The 22439-nt window shown below is 24.8% G+C and overlaps 3 protein-coding genes and 1 long non-coding RNA gene across 4 annotated transcripts in view; 2 read left to right on the forward strand and 2 right to left on the reverse strand.

Moving 5' to 3' along the window:
• Positions 1-7754, forward strand: part of LOC126904683 (uncharacterized) — a 62854-nt gene extending 55100 nt beyond the window's left edge. The window contains exon 2 of the long non-coding RNA XR_007703795.1: positions 7708-7754. This is a non-coding gene — a long non-coding RNA (uncharacterized LOC126904683). The remainder of the gene's footprint in view (positions 1-7707) is intronic.
• Positions 1-13873, reverse strand: part of LOC126904668 (intermembrane lipid transfer protein Vps13) — a 44292-nt gene extending 30419 nt beyond the window's left edge. Inside the window, exons 1-19 of the mRNA XM_050683877.1 lie at positions 13612-13873; positions 12654-12740; positions 11909-12109; positions 11060-11295; positions 9569-9707; positions 9366-9485; positions 8290-8416; positions 6235-6469; positions 5568-5682; positions 5257-5506; positions 4854-5162; positions 4624-4776; positions 4384-4561; positions 4137-4323; positions 3420-3502; positions 3164-3317; positions 2859-3103; positions 2494-2788; positions 1525-1748 (exon numbers count right to left, since the gene is read on the reverse strand). Coding sequence (XP_050539834.1) covers positions 1525-1748; positions 2494-2788; positions 2859-3103; positions 3164-3317; positions 3420-3502; positions 4137-4323; positions 4384-4561; positions 4624-4776; positions 4854-5162; positions 5257-5506; positions 5568-5682; positions 6235-6469; positions 8290-8416; positions 9366-9485; positions 9569-9707; positions 11060-11295; positions 11909-12109; positions 12654-12740; positions 13612-13711 — 3438 coding nt within the window. The 5' untranslated portion in view covers positions 13712-13873. The remainder of the gene's footprint in view (positions 1-1524; positions 1749-2493; positions 2789-2858; positions 3104-3163; positions 3318-3419; positions 3503-4136; positions 4324-4383; positions 4562-4623; positions 4777-4853; positions 5163-5256; positions 5507-5567; positions 5683-6234; positions 6470-8289; positions 8417-9365; positions 9486-9568; positions 9708-11059; positions 11296-11908; positions 12110-12653; positions 12741-13611) is intronic.
• Positions 13874-18655: 4782 nt separating this feature from the next.
• LOC126904673 (nuclear pore complex protein Nup50) lies at positions 18656-21771 on the forward strand. The gene is made up of 3 exons (XM_050683890.1): positions 18656-18788; positions 19042-19611; positions 20684-21771. Exons 2-3 carry the CDS (start codon positions 19062-19064, stop codon positions 21637-21639), a joined length of 1506 nt encoding a protein of 501 aa, XP_050539847.1. The 5' UTR covers positions 18656-18788; positions 19042-19061; the 3' UTR covers positions 21640-21771.
• A 17-nt stretch (positions 21772-21788) lies between these two features.
• LOC126904681 (ubiquitin-related modifier 1) lies at positions 21789-22430 on the reverse strand. The gene has a single exon (XM_050683906.1). The coding sequence runs from the start codon at positions 22134-22136 to the stop codon at positions 21819-21821; it is 318 nt and encodes a 105-aa protein (XP_050539863.1). The 5' UTR covers positions 22137-22430; the 3' UTR covers positions 21789-21818.
• Positions 22431-22439: the final 9 nt, after the last annotated feature.

Genomic DNA, 22439 nt, shown 5'->3' on the forward strand with positions numbered 1-22439 from the left:
TCTCTTCTTACGATTGGCAGAGGGGCCAGTACAATTATAATATTCAAAAATAAATAATTATAATTATTTATGGATAAAAAACAAACAATTATTGTTTGTTTTTAATTACTGTATTTTTATGATAAATATTTATTACTATAATTATATTTAAAGAAATGTATTCAAAGTAATAACAAAATTATTTTTAATCTCCTTTATTTTTTTTAGAATGTTCAATAAAGTATTTTTTTCATTTTCCAATTGACTTTTATTATTTAAAAAAAAAAAAAAAAAAGGTAGCACAGTATGAACATGGCATACTTAGACAAGTATAGATGACATTTGACAGCGATTAAAATCAATATCATAGAAACGCTTCTATGCAAATCTGTAGATAATGTTTAATTCTAAAAAATTGGTACATAATTGCATAACATAATAACATCAACTCATATTTCCTTGATTATATCCTGATTAGTAGTTCTTAGGTTCAAAAATATAATATATATATACAAATTAAAAATAATTTGGATTTCACATTCTATGTTTATTAGATTTAAATAATATTCAGTCTAGTCCCCTAATAATGTATTTTAAAATAAATTAAAGTATAATATTGTATAAGTATAATGTTTCCGGGACATTTTCAAAAATTAAGTTGAAAAAGTTTAACTTCTATGCAAAAATTGCTTTTTTGAATTCCTTCCTGTAGGCAGGTAAAGTGTCAGGATTTTCAAGAAATTTATATTAAATTGAAAGAAAATATCTAAGGTTTCAATAAAAAAAAAAAATTCTTTTGATTTGTTCAGTTTTCAAAAAGTTATGCAAGTTTTAAATATCAAAATATTAACATGTTAAACGGAGGTGTTTACATAAAAATTACATATTTTGTTAAATTTGACGGACATTTGCCCATAGAAGAAAAGATGTTGGGACAAATTTTTTTTTTATGAATGTATAGTGTTTATCATAAAGTTTAATTTGACATATATTTGAAGCTCGAAGTATTTCAGGAATATTTTCAAAACTAAAGTTGAAAAAGTAAAATTTTTATGCAGAAGTTACTATTTTGAATCCCCCTGTGGGCATGTAAAGGGTCAAATGTTGACAAAAATATATTAAATAATAGCAAAATACTTAAGGGCTTCAATATAAAAAAAAATTATGTTGGTTCATTCATTTTTCAAAATGTTATGGCAGTTTTAAGAAAATAAAGTTTAGTAAAAGTCAACATTTACTAATTTTAAAAATCGTAATTTTTTTAAATTACGATTTTTAAACTATAAAACTTTTTTGAAGCTAAAAATAAAAAAAACTTTTTTTTTTTATTAAATATTAACGAAATACAAATATTTCTTGTGTCAATATTAGTAAATGCAAATTGAAATTATTTTAAGTTAATTATAGTTTAAGTATTAATTTAGAATCACCTTTATACTACTTAATATAACCAAATTAATAATTACATAGTAATATTTTTGTGTTTAAAATTAAGTAAAAATAATTTTTTCATCAATTACAAAATAATTCACATGTTACACTTACATGTTTATAAACTGTATCAGAAGATGGATCTGCAACACTTATACTTTGTAATTTTGCATCCATTTGAATATAGGATTTCTTCATTACAACAGATGATTCAAGCTTTGTAATGAACATATGAGCTAAATCTTCTGATTCAGTTGTAATTATAAGTTGAATTTCACCAATTTTTGAGTCTAATTTAAAATCTTTTACATCATTATCAGTAACTGTTTTTCTATTCACTAGTAAAACAGACAAATTATTGATTTTTGTATTTATAGAGCTATATAAAAAAATAATAAATAAAATATTATAATAATTTGATAGCAAGTAACTTTAGTTCTAGTAAACACTTATGTACTTTAACTGTAGATTATTTTCAAATATGAATTATTACTATAATTAATATAATTATTTATAGTAATTATAATTATAATTGAGTGTATGTCCAACAAAATTTTTTTCATTTTGCTAGTTTTGCTCTTATTCTATGCCTCCCTCAAAACTATTTCTCTATTCTTAAGCCTCTAAGATCTTCCTAATTTTTCTAGACATAGACATAAGCTAAATATTTACTTTTTACTTATAATCTCCTATCAAATAAAATTGACTCCTGATCTAATTTCATTAGTTCAGGATGTTCATGCTTGATCACTCTTTCACACATTCCTTTTCGAATGTATTATTCACAGATTATCAATCAAACTCACCACTCATCTACGAGAAGCAAATATCAACACTCTTTTATTATGATAGTCATGTTTCTGAAACTATGTTTGAGTGTAGGAGAGGTGGAAAGGTTTGCTTCAACTACGCCCTAGATATTTCTTTTGAAATTTGGCTAGACCCATATTTAATAAATAATAGTCAAAATAATTAATAATTGATTATTCATTATAACATAAATAATTGTTTTAAAATTCCTATCACCAAAAAAACCCTTAAATAATTAATATCAAAACAAAAATAATTGATGAATAGACATACTTTGTTGAATTTTACTAGAAGCTGATTCTTCTAAAATAGTCGATAAAGCAGTTGAAACTAGTGGCATTTTTTTTAATTTGTCTTTTTTTTGAATATTTTTAACAGTTTTTGGTTCACTAGGATAGTTATATTTTTTTTTCATACTCGTTATATTAATACCGACATTTGATAACCAATCAATAAGATATAGCATTGCTTCTCTATTAGCTGTAGCTAATATTTTAGTAAAGTTCAACTCGAGTTTTTGTAATACGCTATCATAAGTTGAATGAAATTCAGTTGTATTCTTTTCTGCCTATAAATGAAAAAATATATTAATTTATCAAAAATATTTCAAAAAACTTTTTCAGGATAAATAAACTAACCAAAGTGTACTTCAAAAGTAAAAGATATTGATTTTCATCATTTTCATCATCACTTGGTGTGTCAACTAAAGGAATAATAATATCTTTGTGATACTGAGCAAGAAATAATCTACCTAGTTTTAAAGCAATATTTGTATTGAATGTTTGTTGAGTTAATGAAAGTTCCAACGTAAGTAAATTAAAATCTAATAGAGGATTTAACCATGAACCTTTTCCATCACATGATAAAACTTTAATTGATAAACCTAAATAAATTTGAAATTACACAAAATTATGTATTTTAAAAAGAGAAAAATTATACTTACGTTTTAGAACTAATTTTACATCTAGTGATGTAAATTGTACACTGAAATCAGAAGCTTTTTCTGCTTCTTTTCTTTGGTTCATTAAATTTTTAGTTACATTGAAAGAATCAATTTTTTGACGTAATGACATAGCTGATCCAAGAATATCTATATCCTAAAAAAGCGAAAAACAAATATTTAATAAAAATTATATTTTCTGTAACCAAATTAATACTACTTTATCTATTTTTTTATATATAAAATATATATTACATACATGAGAATCATCATCATTTTCCTTGCTTGCTTGAGGTAATGGAATACTCAAAAAAACTGATAAAGCATCCAATACACGATTCTCTAAAATTTATTTAAATTAACATTAAAATTAAAAATATTTACTAATCAAAGTTTTTTTTATTTCAATGAGTATCTGTTAATTTCTTTAGTTTTAGGTATTTTATCTAAAATTTATAACAGTATACTTTTGGCTCTATTGCTAATTGAGCCTATCAAAGGCTTATATGGTACTTTCAATAATCTGGTAAATCTTAGACCGTCAAATTAATCTATTACAGCCAATTGTTAATTTTAATTATTGAAATTAATGTTGCATACATGCAACATTGGCTAATAATGGGTTAACAAAATATAATGCTGGTTTCAATAAATACTATTGAAGGTTTACTTAAATTAAACGTAATATACATATTAAGTATACCTTTAAAAGTTTTTATGATACATTATATAAAAAGCTATGATAAGAGTTAACACCTTACATCAAATAGTTTTTGTCACTCTCTTTATCTCTAGTAGATCTATGTATGCAAAATAAAAATATAGTATAATAAATATTGTTTTAATTTTAAGTCGTAATACTAATAACATAGATATAAAAGAGAGAAAATCATTTTAAGTGTCAGGAGGTATTTTAAAATATATGTATACTTGAGCTGAAACCATTAGTATTGATTAGTTTGATGAGAATGTTAACCTGCAACTTTAATATCTATGGCTGGAAGTTCACCAGTCACTTTGAGCAATGGTAACCGTGGATCATCAGTAATTAAGCACTTTTCAACTTCTATAAGTAAATTTGTTGGCTTTAGGATATATAGGTCATTCTGATGTGACTCATTGAAGGCATTCTTCCATTTTTCACCTTTATTAGCAATCAAAATCTAAAATAATTAAAACTTGTTATTTTACAAAATTTTATATTTAAAAAAAAATTTATTTACTTGTGCATTTTCAAACTCAATATAAAAACGGTCATAACTACGGTTAACAATTTCTTGTAAAACTTCAGTTTGAGAGGCACCTTTTTTATGCAATGATTGAATACTCACATCATCAATTATTTGTGGCTTAGATTTTATTTTTAAACTTCCTAAATTAAAAACTAACATAGACTGGTTCCTAAATTACAAAACATAAAATACAAATTACAATTACTTTTAGTAATGTCAAAAAACATTTACTTGTTATAAAATCCTCCATGAGGTATAATAACATAGGATGCCATCAAATCGATTTTTAATTCGAGCCTTTTACGTTCATCAATAATATGTTGCATACCTATTGCTGATTTTTCTTTAAATTCAGCAAACTTGGATCCAGCAACTTCTTGTAATCTAAATTTTTTTTTAATTCTAGATAATATAATATTTAAAAATAAAATTACTTAAATGTAAATTTTATAACAACATACTGAGTTTTAACTGTAGATTGCTGTGTGCTGAAAATATTTATAATCTTAATTATAGTTTGTGCATCATAAACCAGTTTTAATGGTTTAAAAGATAACTGAACTCTACTGTCATAAGATTTATTTAGAGGATTTGTTTCAAACAAGAAACTAAATAAATACAACTGGTTATCAAAATAATCTCCATCTTGAAAAGATAATAAATCTTGAGCACTTTTATATTGATCAAAAGTCTTGGATGTAACAATTTTAGGAACCTTATTTGATTGAGGGAGGCCAAAAATAGACAATGTTTCACCCGAGGCTTCCACTCTAAAAATAAGTTGTATTATAAATAATTTTATTCTATTAACTATAATTTACAAGGAACTAATTGAATTACTAATTTCAATTAAGTATATATTACTTCAAAGCGTTTGCTGCCATTCTTCTTTGAAAATTCAACACAAATCCCTTAAAATAAACTGTTAATACTTTTTGTACAGAAGAAAACTCTTCATCAAACACTGATATTTCTAATGTGTGCAAACAAAATTTGAATTTTGTATCAACAAAAGTTTCTGGATAATTTGTAGCAATTGAACTTTCTTGATAACCTATTGCCTTGTACAATTTTTCCTTTTCAGTTGTATTCATAGCTTCTTCAAACTGTCTGACTAAAATATAAAGTTAAATTAGTATATTTATGTAAAATTATGTACTTTAAAGAAATATTACTAATATCTTTTTCTTTTTCTTCGACATCAGCACTCTTTCCTCTCCAAAAACTAAACCAACCCCGTTCTGATTCACATTTTTTCATTTCTTCTTGAATTTTGCCTTCCCTTTCAACCTGTAATGAAAACATAAACATTTTATCTTTGATATGGAACAGAAAAAGAAGTGATTATTTTTTTATATTAACGACAACTTACTACTAAGTAACTTATAATTTATATTTAAAATTTTGTTGGTTCTATTTACTAAAGATACAAAAAATGTAAATCTTAAAATTATCTTATAGATAGCATAATATAAATTTAAATTAGATATATAAGGAATTATTTTCAAAAAAAATAATAACATACAAATTACTAGAGTAAAATTGTAATTGATTTCTGTTTATTTATTATTAAATAAAAATTTGCCTTAATATAATTTTATGTAAAATTTTAAGTATTCATCTTACTTTTCTTGTTATTTATTTAAATTACTTTAAAATAATCATTGTATTTAACTGGTTAAATTCTATTATGAAGATGATTAAATTAGAAAACAATATCAAAAACAAAACTTGTTAACCAAATAGTAATTAATCAAAATAAAAAAAATTGCATAAACATAATTGAATTAATATTTCTTAAGATAGTTTTCTTTACATATAGATCAAATATTTAGTTTATACCTCATTTTCTACACGTTGTCTTGTTAAAATTATATTCATAACATCCAATTTATTTTCTAACTCTTCAATTGCTTTTAATGTCATAGTAGGTGTTTTTTTTGCCTCCAATTTTTGTTTATAATAAATAGCATAATCTCTTACAGCTTTTCTATGAGTATATATATGGTTCCAGTCCCAATTTCTACGCACTCTTCTTATATCCTCTTCTAAAATACAATTATAGGCAAATTTCCACCTAATACAAATGACTTTTTAATTTTACTTTGTGAAACTAAATTTAAACAGAATTCTATTTCAATAGTAGTTTTTAATTTAAACCACTTAAAAGCTAAATCATTTTTTTAAATAAATTTTGAAAAAAAAAAATATATATATATATATATATAAGTATAATATTTCTATCATAAAAACAAGTAAAAAACCCAGCACAGGGGGGTCGCAGCACAGTGATGACGTGGCATAGTTGGATTAAGTATAATGATATCTGACAGTGATTAAAATCACTATCAAAAATAAACGCTTCGATGCAAATCTTTAGATAGTGTTTAATTTTAAAAAAATTGGTGTTTTATTCTAAAAGCTACTTGATCTGCTGGTTCCTTATTAATATCTCGATTAAGATAAAGTATGTCGAATGAAAAAGGGTTTATTAAAAAATATTATTTCTCATAAAAAAAATTGTGTGGATCCATAAACTTTTCAATAAGTTATAGCATTATAAAGTTTGGATGTGGAGGAGTGGCAGGAGGAGCAAGATGTGCGACAAGCACTGAGCGCCGCCCTGAATTCTCCAAGTGGAGAATTGCCGCCGAAAGTGGGACCCATTACGGTCCGCACAAACATCGGCGGTAAAGGGCGGTATGCGAGGTGCGACGTGCCCCTCAAGATGGCTCAACGCCTGGCGGCCATAGGCCGAGTCCGGGTGGGGTGGACATCCTGTAGGCTGAGGATTCTTGACAAGGGTCCTCAGTGCTACAGGTGTCTGGAACGCGGGCATATCGCTCATGCGTGTAAAGGACCGGACCGGTCGAAGGCCTGCTTCGGATGTAAGAAGGAGGGGCACGTCGCCAAGGACTGCCCTGTTAGAAGGAAAAAAGAAGAAGGTCGGGTTCTTAACCCGGCCAACAATGGAGAAGACTGCCTACCCCCACCTCCACGTGGTCCAAAACCGGGCAACGGACCCTCTAGTGGGGTCCGGCTAATGGGGGAGGCTACGCCGCGCTGGGATTCGGCTATAGTGTGAACTTGGGCCGAGTCACAGCGCGGTGGCAAGAAGAAGCTAAGGCGACGTGGGCCGCCCTGAAGCAATGCCTAACGGCAGTTCCGGGGAGGTCTACATTAAGTCGGCTGTAAGAGGAAAAAAAAAAAAAAAAAAGCATTATAAAGTTAAATATAATATAAATAATAAAATCGAGAATTTTCACACGAAAATAGCATTTGGTAGCCATTTTCGCCGTGAAGACAAGTCCAGAGGTCAAATTTTTTTTTTTTCAAATTAAAGTATATTACATTAGCTTTAATTTAAGATACATATAAAAGTGTCAGACCTTCCGGAACATTTTCAAAAGTTAAGTTGAAAAAGTTAATTTTTTGTGAAAAAGTTGTCATTTTAAATTCCCCCCTGTGGGCAGAAAAAAGGTCAAATTTACAAAAAAAATATACCAAATGATAGGTAAAGACATCAAGCATCTATAAAAAAAAAAAAAAAACACATCATAGTAAAACCAATACCTTCTCAGCTTCGCATCGAAGCTAATATTTATTAAACTTTCCTATTAAATATACTAAATATTTAATGTTAATTTAAAATAAAACCATGTAGATTAAATATTTTTAAACTTATGATGAAATACATTTTTAACTCTTAAAAAAAATGGGTTGGATTATAATAGTTGTCAGTTATTCGAATCTAAAAAATAAATTTATACACAGTTAAATTATAGTTTTAAACTGTCCATTAATCATTTATATTACATCAAATATATAAAAAATTGATCCCACAAATATTATCAAACACTTTAAATATTATAATATCAAGATTTTAAATCTTTTTACCATTCTTTGTAGTGTCCTTTATATTCTTTCAAAAGAGGTCTATATTTTCTATATGGTATTGCTTTAGTTAAACGATCTAATGATTCAGCTGCCATAATTAAATCTTGATACTGAGTTTTGCTTATTTCTAAAAATAAATACTAAAATTTACAAATTCAATAAAAAAAATATAATAGTCATTATTCTTATTCTTTTCAAAACAAACAAATAAAACATTATAATTATAAAAAAGATTAGACACACTATTAATAAAATAATTCAATAAATAATATTTTTTATTAAAATAAAATAGAATATTTTATTTTTACAAATATGAAGGTTGTCCAAAATAAGTTTTCCTTTGTTGTAAAAAAACTACAAAGAATTTCAATAAAATTCTTTTATTTTTGGATTGGATACTTCAATAATTATATTTTCACATAGACTCAGTTTTTTAAAATACATTTTTAAAATTGTGGTGAAACTTTTACAGTTCAATCTATAAGTGATTTGCACCACTTTCTTTAAATCAGTACAATCCATTACACTCAACTAGTTGAATTCATTATTTTTATAAAAGTGAAATCTTACTAAGAGAATTTTTAACTTTGAAAATAAGTAATGGTTATGTGAAATGAGATCTCGGGAGTACAGTGGAAAATGAATAATGTTGACGTTGCAAGTGTCAAGAAGCTCATCTTTGCTGTATGAAGGTGTGTATTATTAAATAGTAAAACTATACTTTTTCATAACTAATAAGCCATTTGTTTTGAATTATTTTTCTGGAATTATTCAAAATTTCATAATATATTTTAAAATATTTTTTTCTAAGGTAAAAAAAAAAACAAAACACCCTGACCATAACTTTGTCTTTTAAGAAATAAACGTTGGTTTTTTTTTTTTTTGCTAATCCATGAATTAACTATTTATTTTAAGAATTTCCTGAAAAATTGGACTTTTTCAATTGTTCCACAAGCTCTTCATTTTTTTATTTATATTAAAGAAAAATCAAAATATTTTTATATATCAGGCAATTGATAAAAACATCAATAAGAAAAAGCATTATTTAAAAACAAGTATTTAAACAAAATACATACTTAAATTTAAACTTTCCATGTCAATGCTTATTGCATATTTTGGTATTGTAAAATCACTACCATCTAATTCTGGTTTAGGATTCATTTTCATTTTAGCATTAGCATTTATAGGACCTAATACTTAAGGGAAAAAAATGTAAAAATCTTTAAATAAAATGTTAACAAAATTATATATGATTTTAGAGTGAAATTTAAAATCTTACAATATTCATAGCCATCAGGAAGAATATCTTTGTTAGGTATACCATTTATGAAGGAGTTTATGAACGTTTCTCTTGGGTAATCTGTAAATAAATGTCCATTGGTATTCCAATACAATGCATATCCTTCCATTGAGATAATCTTTAAAAAATAATTTATATTATTTTTAATTTGTCTAATATTAATAAGTTAAACACATTATTAATAAACGATTCATTTTTAGACTAATAAAAATTGTATGTTATTCATAGGCATGCATGTGAATCAAATCAGCGTTATAGAATAACTTAAAAAAATAAGGTAACCTTTTTTTTGTATCATTACTATAATGATATTAAGTAAAAAGTTTATATATTTCAAGGTATCAATACATAAGTTTATAAAATTATTATTCTTTATCATAGACTAAACAACTCATGATGAATAAATGTTTATAAACCGTAAATTCAATAATTTGCTATAACATATTGCTCAAGTGCTCAAAACATTGGTTCTACTTGATTTTGATTAGTTCCTGATATAAGTTTCTCAGAATTTTATTAATAATTAAAATTCAGAATAAAAAGGAAACAATTACTAGTAAACCATCAATAAGTTCTTTCCCTGTTTAATCTGGGAACTTTACATCCCTATGTACAATAACAGAACCTACTTGTAATCTATCAAATTCTTTTAAAGTTTATCTGCTCTTTTCTTCCATAAGCGTTGGCTAATTCAATTAATAGAAGCTCATTTCATTATTAAATTACTTACATTAATATCAAAAGATTCAGCAGTTGCAGACAATATATAAACTATATTGCATTCATTTATTTTATACCAATTTAATGAACTTGAAAGTTTTAGTGTTATAAAGTTTTTTTGGACTCTGTAATACAGAAAGATCTTAACATTTAGATACATTTTCAACATATCTATTAATTTTTCAGTATCACTATCAGAATTTTGATTTTGTTAAAATACAATCATCTCTTAAATAACAAATTTAGTAATTTCATGCAAGTTAATTTTAGCTTCCCACATTTTTAAAAATAATACATGTAAAGCTTATCTTTTTTAATATAATTTACTTCCAATAACTTGATTATAGTCACTACTGATTAAAGAAATTATTTATCCTTTATACAACTGTTGTATGTATAATAAAACTAACAAGAGCATAATAATCAAATGTTATACTAAGTAGCATACAAGGTTATATATTTTTATTGACACTTTTAAGGTATAATTTATTTATATAAACACCACTTATCATTATTATTAACATTAAAATACAATCCTAAATTTTAATTCATAAAATAGAAGAAAATAAAAAATATATATTTATTGTTTTTATATAACATAATTTAAGATTTTAAATATTTTCTTAATTAACTGTAGTACACTTTAATTTTGTACATAAAAATATCACGTAAGAAGGTAAGACTGAAAAAAATTCACCCACATGACGACCACCCTAATTATTATGAGTAAATATAGTGAGTTGATCATACCTTATATATCATTGCTAGTGGGTCCTGACCTTTATCAATAAATCTATTCCAATTTGAGTCAGTTGAATGAGAAGTCAAATCATAGAGTGTACACCCAAATGAAAACGGATTATTGGGAAATGTTACTCTATCTTCATACCTTATATGAATTGATTTAATATTAACTTGTACATTTCTAATAATTTGTGTTGCAAGTTTTTCAACAAATGAATCCTTAGTCTTGTCTTGTTCTAACTCTAAATAAATAAATAATTATTATAACATGTAAACCATTTTTTGACTTTATTTAATTAATTTTTAATAGATTAAATAAATTACAAAATAAAATAAATTTTTATAAATTTCTGTTAATTCATTATTTTAAAATACTATTAAGAAATTAGAATAATTTTTTGGTACTAGCCTTTTTGGTGCTAACTAATTATTAGTTATAACTTTAACCATACAAATCAATTTTTTTTATGTGAAAATATATTATGCAGTGTCTAAGCATTTCTGCTTGGGGAGTAAATATTTTTGAGGGTTTTTTTACATTACACTTTTACCCACCAGATATTTATCACAGGTGAGATACTAAATGCTCCAAATATACCCTCTGCCAATAGTTTTATTGTTTTAATTTATACTCATTCTATATCTTTTTAAAGATATTTAAATAATATAACTCATGTTTATTAAATATAAAAAAGTTGTTAACATTTTAAAAGTTATTTAAAAATATTTGTTGTTAAAACTATGTTGCTATGCTCATATATATTTTCACGTTTTCTGAGTTGTCTGCAACATTCAGTTTTTATTTTACTTTTCTTAATTTAACTAGCTTTAAAAAATAATAATAATGATTCTTACTACTTTTTTGTTGATCTAATAATTTTGCATTTTCCACTCTCAAAATTTCATTTTGTTTTGCTATTTGTTTATTTTTTTCTTCTTTTTCAGCATCATAATGTATATCTTGTGTTGGAACGACTAGTAAAAAAAGACTATCAATTGACGCCTCAACAGCGCCACTATACAAATTTTTCCATGGAATCTTTAAAACCAATTTACCTATATTATTAAATTAACAATTTTAATACATTAAAAAATTTAATTGTAAATCCTTAAACAAAAATGTTATCTTTTTTGTAATATTTAATTTTGTAAATAAGTAATTTCTAAAAAATTTATAGTATTAATGGTATTAAAAGAAAATTAAAAATGGGTATTCAATGGAAATACATGAACAATAAGCCAGCTTGTTTAATTAGGTTATTTTAGTCTATTTAATATAATAGGCTTTTTTTTATTTTTGAATAAATTTTTTTTAATCTAGTAATATACAAAAATGTAAAACATTTTTTTTTTTTTTTGAAATGCTAACCCAAATTATTGCCTTATAATATTTATACATATAATTATTTTCAAAAATTATTTACAAGCACTCCTGTAAGCTCTTATACCTTAATACACTAACATTTCTATACCTTAAATTTAACAAGTAATATATAATCAATTAAATAGTAAATACTAAAAATAAGTTCTTAAGTTTAAATATTAGAACATTAAATAACAATTTAAGGACCAACAAAAACTATATAATTTTTTAACTTACCCAAATGTCCATAAATTGTTCTTACTGGTAAATCTAAGTTATCTAAACAAGTTTCCTTGAGTTTTAAATCTCGTAATATAACATCTCCTGAAATAAAGAATATATATTCATTGAAATGTTGCAATATCTATAAACTCTTATATTTTAATTATTCTAAATAATATGTAACCAATATTATACATATAAATTATTCAAAAAATGTACCCTTTATAATTTTGTCACTATAATGTACATAAAACTATATAGATAAGTCATTTTAGCACGTGGCTACCTAATACTATTATCATGTATAACTGTATTTCATTGTACATTGTACTATGACACTTTTTATATAATTAATAAAGAATCACGGATGGTGACACTTGATAATCGAGATCTCCCATAAAAATTATCTAATTAAAATATTTCCAAACAAACTATCACAAAAATCATAGCCAGTAGTCTATCAGTGTTTAGGTCAATCAAACATCCTCTTTCTTATTCACCTCAATTATCAAGGCCTGGAAATGAAGACTAGAATTTATTCAGAGTTCAAATTTATTCAACTTCAATTACCTTTACATAACAAATTCTTGAATCACATACAAAACCTTAGGAGTTATTTAAAGGTTTATAAAATAATTATTACTGAGCTTGCTTCAACTATTATATGCTAAGAAATATATAGTCTATATTTTTATTGCATTCACTTACACAAGTATTCTAGCAGATCCTGACTATTCGTAACTTTAGTTTTTGATGAACCCTCTTATTTACACACCGTCAGAGATAATCTACTTTCTTTAATAGTAACTCAATCAAAAGGGTTTTGTATATTATCCAAATTAACATATTCTTCTTTTTGAGTTATTACAGAAACTTAATAGGATGTTTTAAGCTTATCAATTAATAAAAAATTACTTTAAAAAATATAAAACATTTTTTAATAGAATATTACTTTAAAAAATATTTAACTTACCACCCCATATTCCAATATTTAATTGAGAACTGTCCAAGTTTTCAACATACTCTCCAATAAATCTATTAAGAACGTCTGCTACTAAAGATTCAAAAACCATTTTTAATACATTTATTGAAGTTATATTAAATTAAGTAAATGAATTAAAATTCATAAACACATTGATAAAAGTCAAGCACATTTAGTAAATAAATAATTTTTAAATAAGTTAGAGTATATCTTTTTAGTTAAAAATATATTTGTGTGAACTATATATTAATAATAAAATCATGCGTATAGAGACTGATGACTTAATAGACTGATAATACAAGCACAGAATAGATAAAACCAGAAGTGACACTCTTAGTTTTTGCTGATAACAAGCTTATGTCGCTCAGTGTAGCCACTTAAGAAAAAAAAATGTATTCCCTTTTTTCTTTACATACGGTCACATTGTTCAACACCATTATTAATGGTTTGTTTGTAAACACAATGTTTATAAACATGGTTTATTGGTAAATATGAAAAATATATGGTAAATATTGGTATTAATGAATTAGAAAATATTTTTATTAATAACTTTTCCACACTTGCTATTGTAGATGGAGTTGGAGCCGAATTAAAAAAATATTTTTGTAATGTACCTTTTAACCACCCTTGTAAATGTTTTGATAAATTGTATTTAATTAATTTGTTTACAAGATTTAGAATATTTACAGCTATAAAACTTTTAAATAAAAATTTAATGTCTAAGAAAAAAATTAAAAATAGGAAATTGTCTATTTTAACTCATCTATAAATTATTTATTTATGTATATGATATTTGTAAATTATTGTAATATATGTTTTAAATAAATTTAATATTATGTGGATATTGAATAATTTTTTTTTCCTAAATAAGTCTTTATTAAATATACATAAAATAAAAAATATATTAAACAAACTAATTACACATAATGAAAACATTAATTGAAAGTTTTAAAATGGTGTTATATGTTTAGAAATAATAATAAAATAAATCCAAAAAATTTACTATGCAAATTTTCTAAAATAATTAGCATGTAAATAATACATTTAGAGTTCAAATCAACCGCCGATGTACAATTATTGTACAGTACAATGAATTATATGCATATAATTATTTATTTTATTGTTTTTATGGTAACACTGAGCGACATAAGCTCAAAATTACCGTACTCCCATAAGAATACATGTAATTTTTTTATCAGTGTCCATTCTGGTTTAATCTATTCTGTGATACAAGTAATATGGAGTTATATGTAATCTTTTTGATAAGAAACTGATAATTTTAAATTTGTGTCATTATGCATTAGTTTTTACAAACATACGCGTCAATGAACAACTTATTCTAGTAAGAAATCCATACGAAGAATTGATATATCTACTGGCAGTAAAGTGGGGTAGGGGCTAAGCCCATTAAAAATTAAAAAAGTTATATGTATTGTTATTAAAATATATCATGAACCTAACTCTAGAATTATTTATTTCCACCTATTGGTATATTTAATACTTAATTATAATATTTTATTAAATATTTGATTTTAGCGTTTGTTTTACACAATTCTATATTAAGAATCGTATTAAGTAGATTATAAATCATTAATCTAAAAAAATTATTTTTATTTTCACCTGAATTTAACAAAAAATTTTTACAATTATAATCAAATTTTATAATACATTCAATTGAGTAGATTTTTTTAGCAATATTTTAATTTGTTTTTTTAGATAAAATAAATCATTAAAATTAATTTAGTTCTGCATATTTCAATTGTAGAATATTTTTAAACACCAAAAGTTACTTAGAAATGATTACTATGATTCTATTTAAGTGATGTATTACAATAAAAATGCAAAAAAAATGTTGAGCTTTTCTGATAAATATACAATAAATAGTAATTATAAAATTTCCTGACTGCATATTAATCTTAACTATACAATTTTTTTTAATTCTCATAAAATTTCCTATTTAANCACAAATCGTATCTAGTTGAAGACATTACCCTTAAAAATTGAAAAAAATTCCCTCGTTCCCCGCAAATGGGGGAAATATCCAAAATAATTACAAATTTAAAAATCGCTAATTTTCGAAATTTGTTCACTTTTTTTTCTTAAAACATCCATAACTTTTTGAAAAATCAACAAATCAACATAATTTTTTTTTATACTAAAACCTTAAATATCTACCTTTCATTTGATATCATTTTTTTGAAAATCTATCACTTAACCTGCTCATTGGGGGGGATTTAAAATGGCAACTTTTTTACAAAAATTAACTTTTTCAACTTAATTTTTGAAAATGTTCCGGAAATACTGCGTCCTTCAAACATATATCAAATTAAAGCTTTTTTTATGTACTATAAAATGATGTATAAATATTAGCTTCGATGCGAAGCTGAGAAGTTATTGGTTTTACTATGATCTGTTTTTTTTTTGTGTCTGTGAACGTTCAATATTAGCTCTCGCTAGACCGATATGACTGAATTGTTAGAAAACATCTACCGTTTGCTATGTTTTGACTCCAATATATTCTACACATTTTCGTGTGACAGTTAGTTATTTTTGTGTACGCCAAACGAGTCAAATATTGTTCCTAGATTAACTAGTTCATAACATTCAATCAAGCACCTTTAGGACTTAATGTTATATTGATAACAATAATAATAATAATAGTTATTTAAAAACATAATAGTAAATACATAAATAATTTTAGTCACTTAAAATAGTATAATATTTATATTGTGATAATTTTTGTCTTGCATTTAAGCGCGACAGACCAAATCATGTAATGTAATGGGAAGAGAATATACAAAAACAGAAAGAACATAGAAGAATTAAGGAGTCGGTGGTTGAAAGAGGAGAAAGAAAAAGAGTTTTTAAAGACGGTCAAAAGAGAGGGAATTCGAGGGTGACATAAATAATGTGTCGAATAGATTTGCTAATTGTATAAAGAATACTGTGAAGGAGATTGTTGGTGTAGAATGACAGGAAACAAGGAAACCTGGTGGTGGGATGAAGACGTCTAGAAAATTATAGAGAGTAAGAATAAGCAGTTCAAAGTATGACAGAAAGGCAAAGGGAGATATTGGATGGAGTATAAACGTTTGTGCAAAGAAGCCAAAAATGCGGTATGTAAAGTGTAGTTCAAGAGGTACGATAAACTAGGAACAAAGAAAGGAAAACCCAACCTATCCTTTTAGGTGTAAAAACCTATTTTTGGTTTGACTACACGATATAAAAAATTGTTCTTATAATTTTTTTTTTTTTAACAATAAACCGTTTCCATGTTATAATTGTTTAATGATTTGAATTTAAAGAAGAAATTCATCGTATTTTAGTTTTTATTTAACTGAAGGCAACAATAATCTATTTCAATGAGCCATAAATTATTATCAGTATTTATCCTGCAATCGTAAGTGAAAGATATGATAACAAAAATTGTCAATAAAGAATCGTTTATGTCACATGACATGAAATGACTACAGTATGCTAAACAAAAAATCAATACAAAATAAGTCAAAAATAGTTAAAATAAAACAAGAAATATTAGACGAACAGTTCATCCAATAAAAAATATAAGAACAAAATTGTTTAAATGTTTTTTTTATTTTCTTCTATAATCCAAGAAAGAAAGAAATGATTTTCTGGTTAAAAAAAGTTTTTAACGTGCTATATTAAACATTTTAAAAGACAATGTCTTTCAATACAGAATGATAATTAAGGCAGAGCACTATTAGCCAGTGCTCCAACTACTAAACTAAGGACCTGTATGCGGATAATACCACTCTCGTCTTATCAAAATAATTTAAAAAATAGTGAAACCCCCTTTTAATGTATTGATATAGGACTCATGTGCCTATATTTATTTATGTGAGCTACTTTTACTTAAACGTGGAAAAAATAACAAATGCTTGAAGTTTTTTGTTTTTGCAATGAATTTTCGTCATAATTTGTGTTATAAATTAATTTAATAAAACACAATTACTAGAACTAAGAACTAAGTGTGTCTGCCTACTTAAAAAAATTATAACGGTGTAAAATTTAAATGAAATTGAATGTTTTTAGGGGAAGGAATGTGAACTCAAGCATTTTTTCATGAAAAGTTTTTTAGAAAACGTACAAAATTAAAAAAAAAAATTTCTCTTTAAGAATATTTTTTAAAGTTTTATGTAAAAAAAAATTAAAAAATGTCGAAAACTACTAATGTTTAAAATAGTATTTTTTTTTTGAGGATTTCCCCCATTTACAGAGAACGAAGGAAATTTTGATTTTTTCAACTAGTTACATTTTGATGAGTTTTTGACGTATCGTTGAAAGAAATCGGTTCTGTGAGAACTTAGAAAATGTTAACAGACACAAAAAAAAAAGTACATCATAGTATAATTAATACCTTCTTCTACCAGCTTCGCATTGAGACTAAAAGTAATGCAAAATATTCACTGAATAAAAATTTATTAAAATCGTCAAAACATTGTGAAACCACACTGTATGTATTTTGCTGAAAATGATACAGCCCTTATTAACTCTAATTTATGTTAAAAAATTAAGAAAAATATCGATAATAATCAATATCTTAGTGTAAGATATTATTAATTATAGATATTTAAAAACGCTATATCGGTTTTGAAATCAATTTACACATTTCTAGATACAAAATTAAAAAACGACATTTATTTTTGCTGGCTTAGTGGAGAATGCTAGGCTGCTAAAGCACCCCACTCCAGCACTTATCTATTGTATTAAAAAATATGTTCTTGCAAAACTGCAAAGCTAAACTCTAAAAAAATTATGGGAGCTAAAATTTATGTAACCAATCCGCTCTATAATCTCAAATACAGTCTTGATCTCATTCTTGAATAAAATTTTATTCACACTAAATAAGTATACGTACTTGTGAATTCAATCCCTGAAATGTGCTAACTGATGTATTCCTCTTTTGAATAAACCAGTATAATTAATATTTTTTTTCGTTGAGGTTACTCCTACTTTAACTCAAATCACGGTTCATGAAGCATAACCATGTTTTAATTTTACATTTGATTACAATGTAAATAGCTTTTTATCACATGACATAAAAGGATTATTTTATTTGAAGATTAGCTTGTAGCGGCTTCTTTAAATATTCATTTTTTAATAATTAATAATTATTGTTGAACTCTTGATCTTTTTTTAGTATCTACGTAAGTACACTACACATAATTATTTGAAATTATATTACCTTTTGTCATTAATATTAATTGCAAAAAGCAATTCTTTAAAACATAAATATAATATATTATGTTAAATTTAAGTATTAATAAACTTATAACTTGTATGGTTTTAGCCAATATTTTATTTTATTTTTTAATTTTAATTTCTTGGAATCATTCATTTTCTCTCAGTTATTTGTATTAGCTTCGAATAATAATTAAATTACAGACTTTTTTTTTTAAGGTTCCTATACTAAAATTATTATGAGCAAACGTAGAGCTGGTACAGAACTTACAAGAGACAATTGGGATGAAGAAGAAGAGAAAATTGAAGTAGGAACATTCCAAGTTGCTGATGAATCAGTATTAAAAAATAGAATAGTTAAAAGAGCAAAAAGAACTCTCAAACGTGATGAATCAGGAGAACCCAAATCCATATTTTCTGGTTTTTCTGGTTTTGGAAATTTAGGAAATAACACAAAACAAGCATTTTCATTTTTGTCAAATTGCAATAAAAAATCGGATATACCTAACTCAAATGGAAATCATCCACTTGCATCTACTACAAATTCAATGACTATGTCTAGTAGTTTGAAATTTTCTGAAAATGAGAGCACAAAAAGTTCAAATCCAACTTTGGTTGATCCTGTTAAAGTGATGAAACTAAATGAAGCTTTTGTTAAATTTATTACAAATGCTGTACAAAAAAATCCATATTGTGTATTGACACCTACATTAAAAGATTATGAAAAACAAATAAGTAAATTTGTTGCTTTTAATGAAGTAAAATCAAATACAACTAATACTTCATCCGGTAAGTATTTTTTATCATCTTACGAGATATAATTTTCAACATCAAAAGATTAACAAAACATATTATTGAAAGTAAATTTACTTAAAAAAAAAATCTACATCAATGTATTAATTTAAATAAGTGTATTTTGTCTTTTGTTTCCTTATAATCAGTAATCTAAGTTAATATATTAAGCAAAATGATAAAATTCATTACGTATTATGCATGAAATGGGTTGTTGAACTTTTTTGAATATAAAAAACATTTATCTTAAGTTATGATTGAACATTAAAAATATACGTATCTTTAAATACAGTAGTGGTGAAAACTATAAGACACCTCCAAATTTTATATTTCATAGTTTAAATGAATACACAATCGTAAACTTTTAAATCATCAAATAAATACATGAAACTTTTTTTTAACATAATGTATTCTTTAATTTAAAAGAAAATTGCTTATTTTGCATTATTTCCATTTGCAACTAACATCCAACCGCTTAACTTTTTTTTCTACATGTTATTTGGATAATTAAGTTTGATGAAAATTATTTTCAAGTTGATCCAGTTAAAAATATTCAAACCACAAGCAAATAATGAAAATATTTGAGCTACGTAAATAAGATATTTTTGGTTTTTTTTTAAATTCACTGTCAAATAAGTTTATATTTTCAATATGCTAGGTAAAAGTCACATGAAAATGTATATCTTATGTTGTTTCAAATAATTTTTGAATGCATTATATAAAGAAAAAGTTTCATGCATATACTTGATGGTTTAAATGTTTACAATTGCGTACAAGTCCAAAATCTAAACGCATGAATTATAAAATTTGGGGGTGCCTTATAATTTTGGCTATTACTATAATTTAACCTAGCTAGCTTAATTTAGAATCAGTAGCATATTCAGACTTTTTTTATTGGATGTGGTTATTATTTCAAAATTTTATGTTGATTTTTTAGACAAATTTTATTTTTAGTATTTCGTAATTAACTAAATTTTTTTTTGTCTTTTCATGTTTGTTTTTATATTTGAGCTCCATTTTATTCAATATTTTGTTTAACTATTGAAAGATTCTTTTTTTTTTATTTCAGAATCACCACAAATTTCAACATCAGAAAATACTTTTAAAAATACTAAAGATTCAGAAGAAATGAAAAAAAGTTTTGATAATGCTCCTACAACAGCTAATAACTTTATAAATTCTAATAGCAATACTAAAAGTTCTGGTTTTTCATTTAATTTTGAAAATAATATTAATTCTACTATTGTTTCCAAAAAAGAAGATTCTAATAAAGAAACTAAAAAAGAAAAAGAAAAAATTGAGACTGATACTAAAATTGAGCCTTTGGGCAATTTAAAAAATACTTCATCGATCTTTAGCGGGTTAAAATCAAATGACTCAAAATTAATTTCTCAACCTTTCTCTTTTTCTACAAAAACTCCAAACTTTGAAGCTAATAAAATGCCTCCCTCAATAAATGATAATGAAACTAAACAAAATACTCCTTCATTTAATTTTGGTTCAAATGTACCTCAATTTTCATTAAATGCAACAGATAAAAATAATAGCAAACCATTCTTTAGTTTTGGAGAAAAATCTGTTGCAGCTCCATCTAATATAGATTTATCTAAAAACTCAACTGATTCATTTCAACCAGCACAAATAGAAAATGATGAAGATCAACCTCCAGTAGTGAATTTTACACCAATTAAAGAAAATGATGCCATTTTTGAATCTAAAAGTAAACTATATGTATTAAAAGATGGAAAGTATGAAGAACTTGGAATTGGCCAATTGTATTTGAAAAAAGTAGACAACAAAAAAATTCAATTAATAATGAGAAATGATAGTGCATTAGGAACTATAATGGCTAATACTCTATTGAATGATACAGTTAATTTCGTTAAGCGAAATTCAAAAAATATTCAGTTGATTTGTATCTTAGACCCTACTAAAAATACAAAACCCCAAACTGTTTTATTTAAATTTAAAGACTCGCAAGATACAGATTTATTTGAAAATGAATTATCTAAACTCAAAAACTAAATTTAATCAATTCTTTAATAATATTTTTTTTTTTACCTCAAGACATTTTATGATTAAAATATACTTGTTGTCATTTGTATTATTTCATAATTTTACATATTATTTCATAATATCTAAAAATATTTTATTTAATTAAAAACACAATTAAAAATTTTAAATAATAATTTTTATTTTATTTTCTATCCACCATGCAATGTAGAAATAAATGTAATATTATCATTAGTCTTAATTTGATAATCCAAATTTCCCAAGAGTTCCCAATCTTGATCATTTATTGCTACAATTATGCCTGGTCTCACAGTATTTCCCTTGATAAATAAATTGCATTTTTCTTTATCTGCCAATAAGTTGTCTTTTATCCAAAATAATAATGATCCTAGTGTCCAATGTTCCTTTATTGGTAATATGACGTTATGTTTCTTCACATTATTAAAAAGTGTTTGTAGACCACTAGTAAACTCAACAGTAATATTAAGATTATTTTCTGTATTGGCCATAATGCAAAAATAAATTAATAATGTAAACTATTTAAAATAACTCAAATATTAAAGTACTCTAGATGAATCCTTACTAAATTTTCGAGAAAACTTAAATTTTTAAAAAATAAACTATTATAGAGCATAAAGTGAAACGCTTTTGAAATCTGTTATATTTTGTGTTCAAAATAAACTAATTCATTTCGAATCTTTAAATAATACGCTACTTTAAATGTTCACAGATAATAAAAAGTGAACTGTTAAAACTCAATACTCGGCTATTAACTATCGTAATTACTTATCAAAATAAAAATGTTATTCTTT

This window comes from Daktulosphaira vitifoliae, unplaced genomic scaffold (assembly GCF_025091365.1).
Source record: "Daktulosphaira vitifoliae isolate Bord-2020 unplaced genomic scaffold, ASM2509136v1 Scaffold_4, whole genome shotgun sequence".
Classification (NCBI taxonomy): domain Eukaryota; kingdom Metazoa; phylum Arthropoda; class Insecta; order Hemiptera; family Phylloxeridae; genus Daktulosphaira; species Daktulosphaira vitifoliae.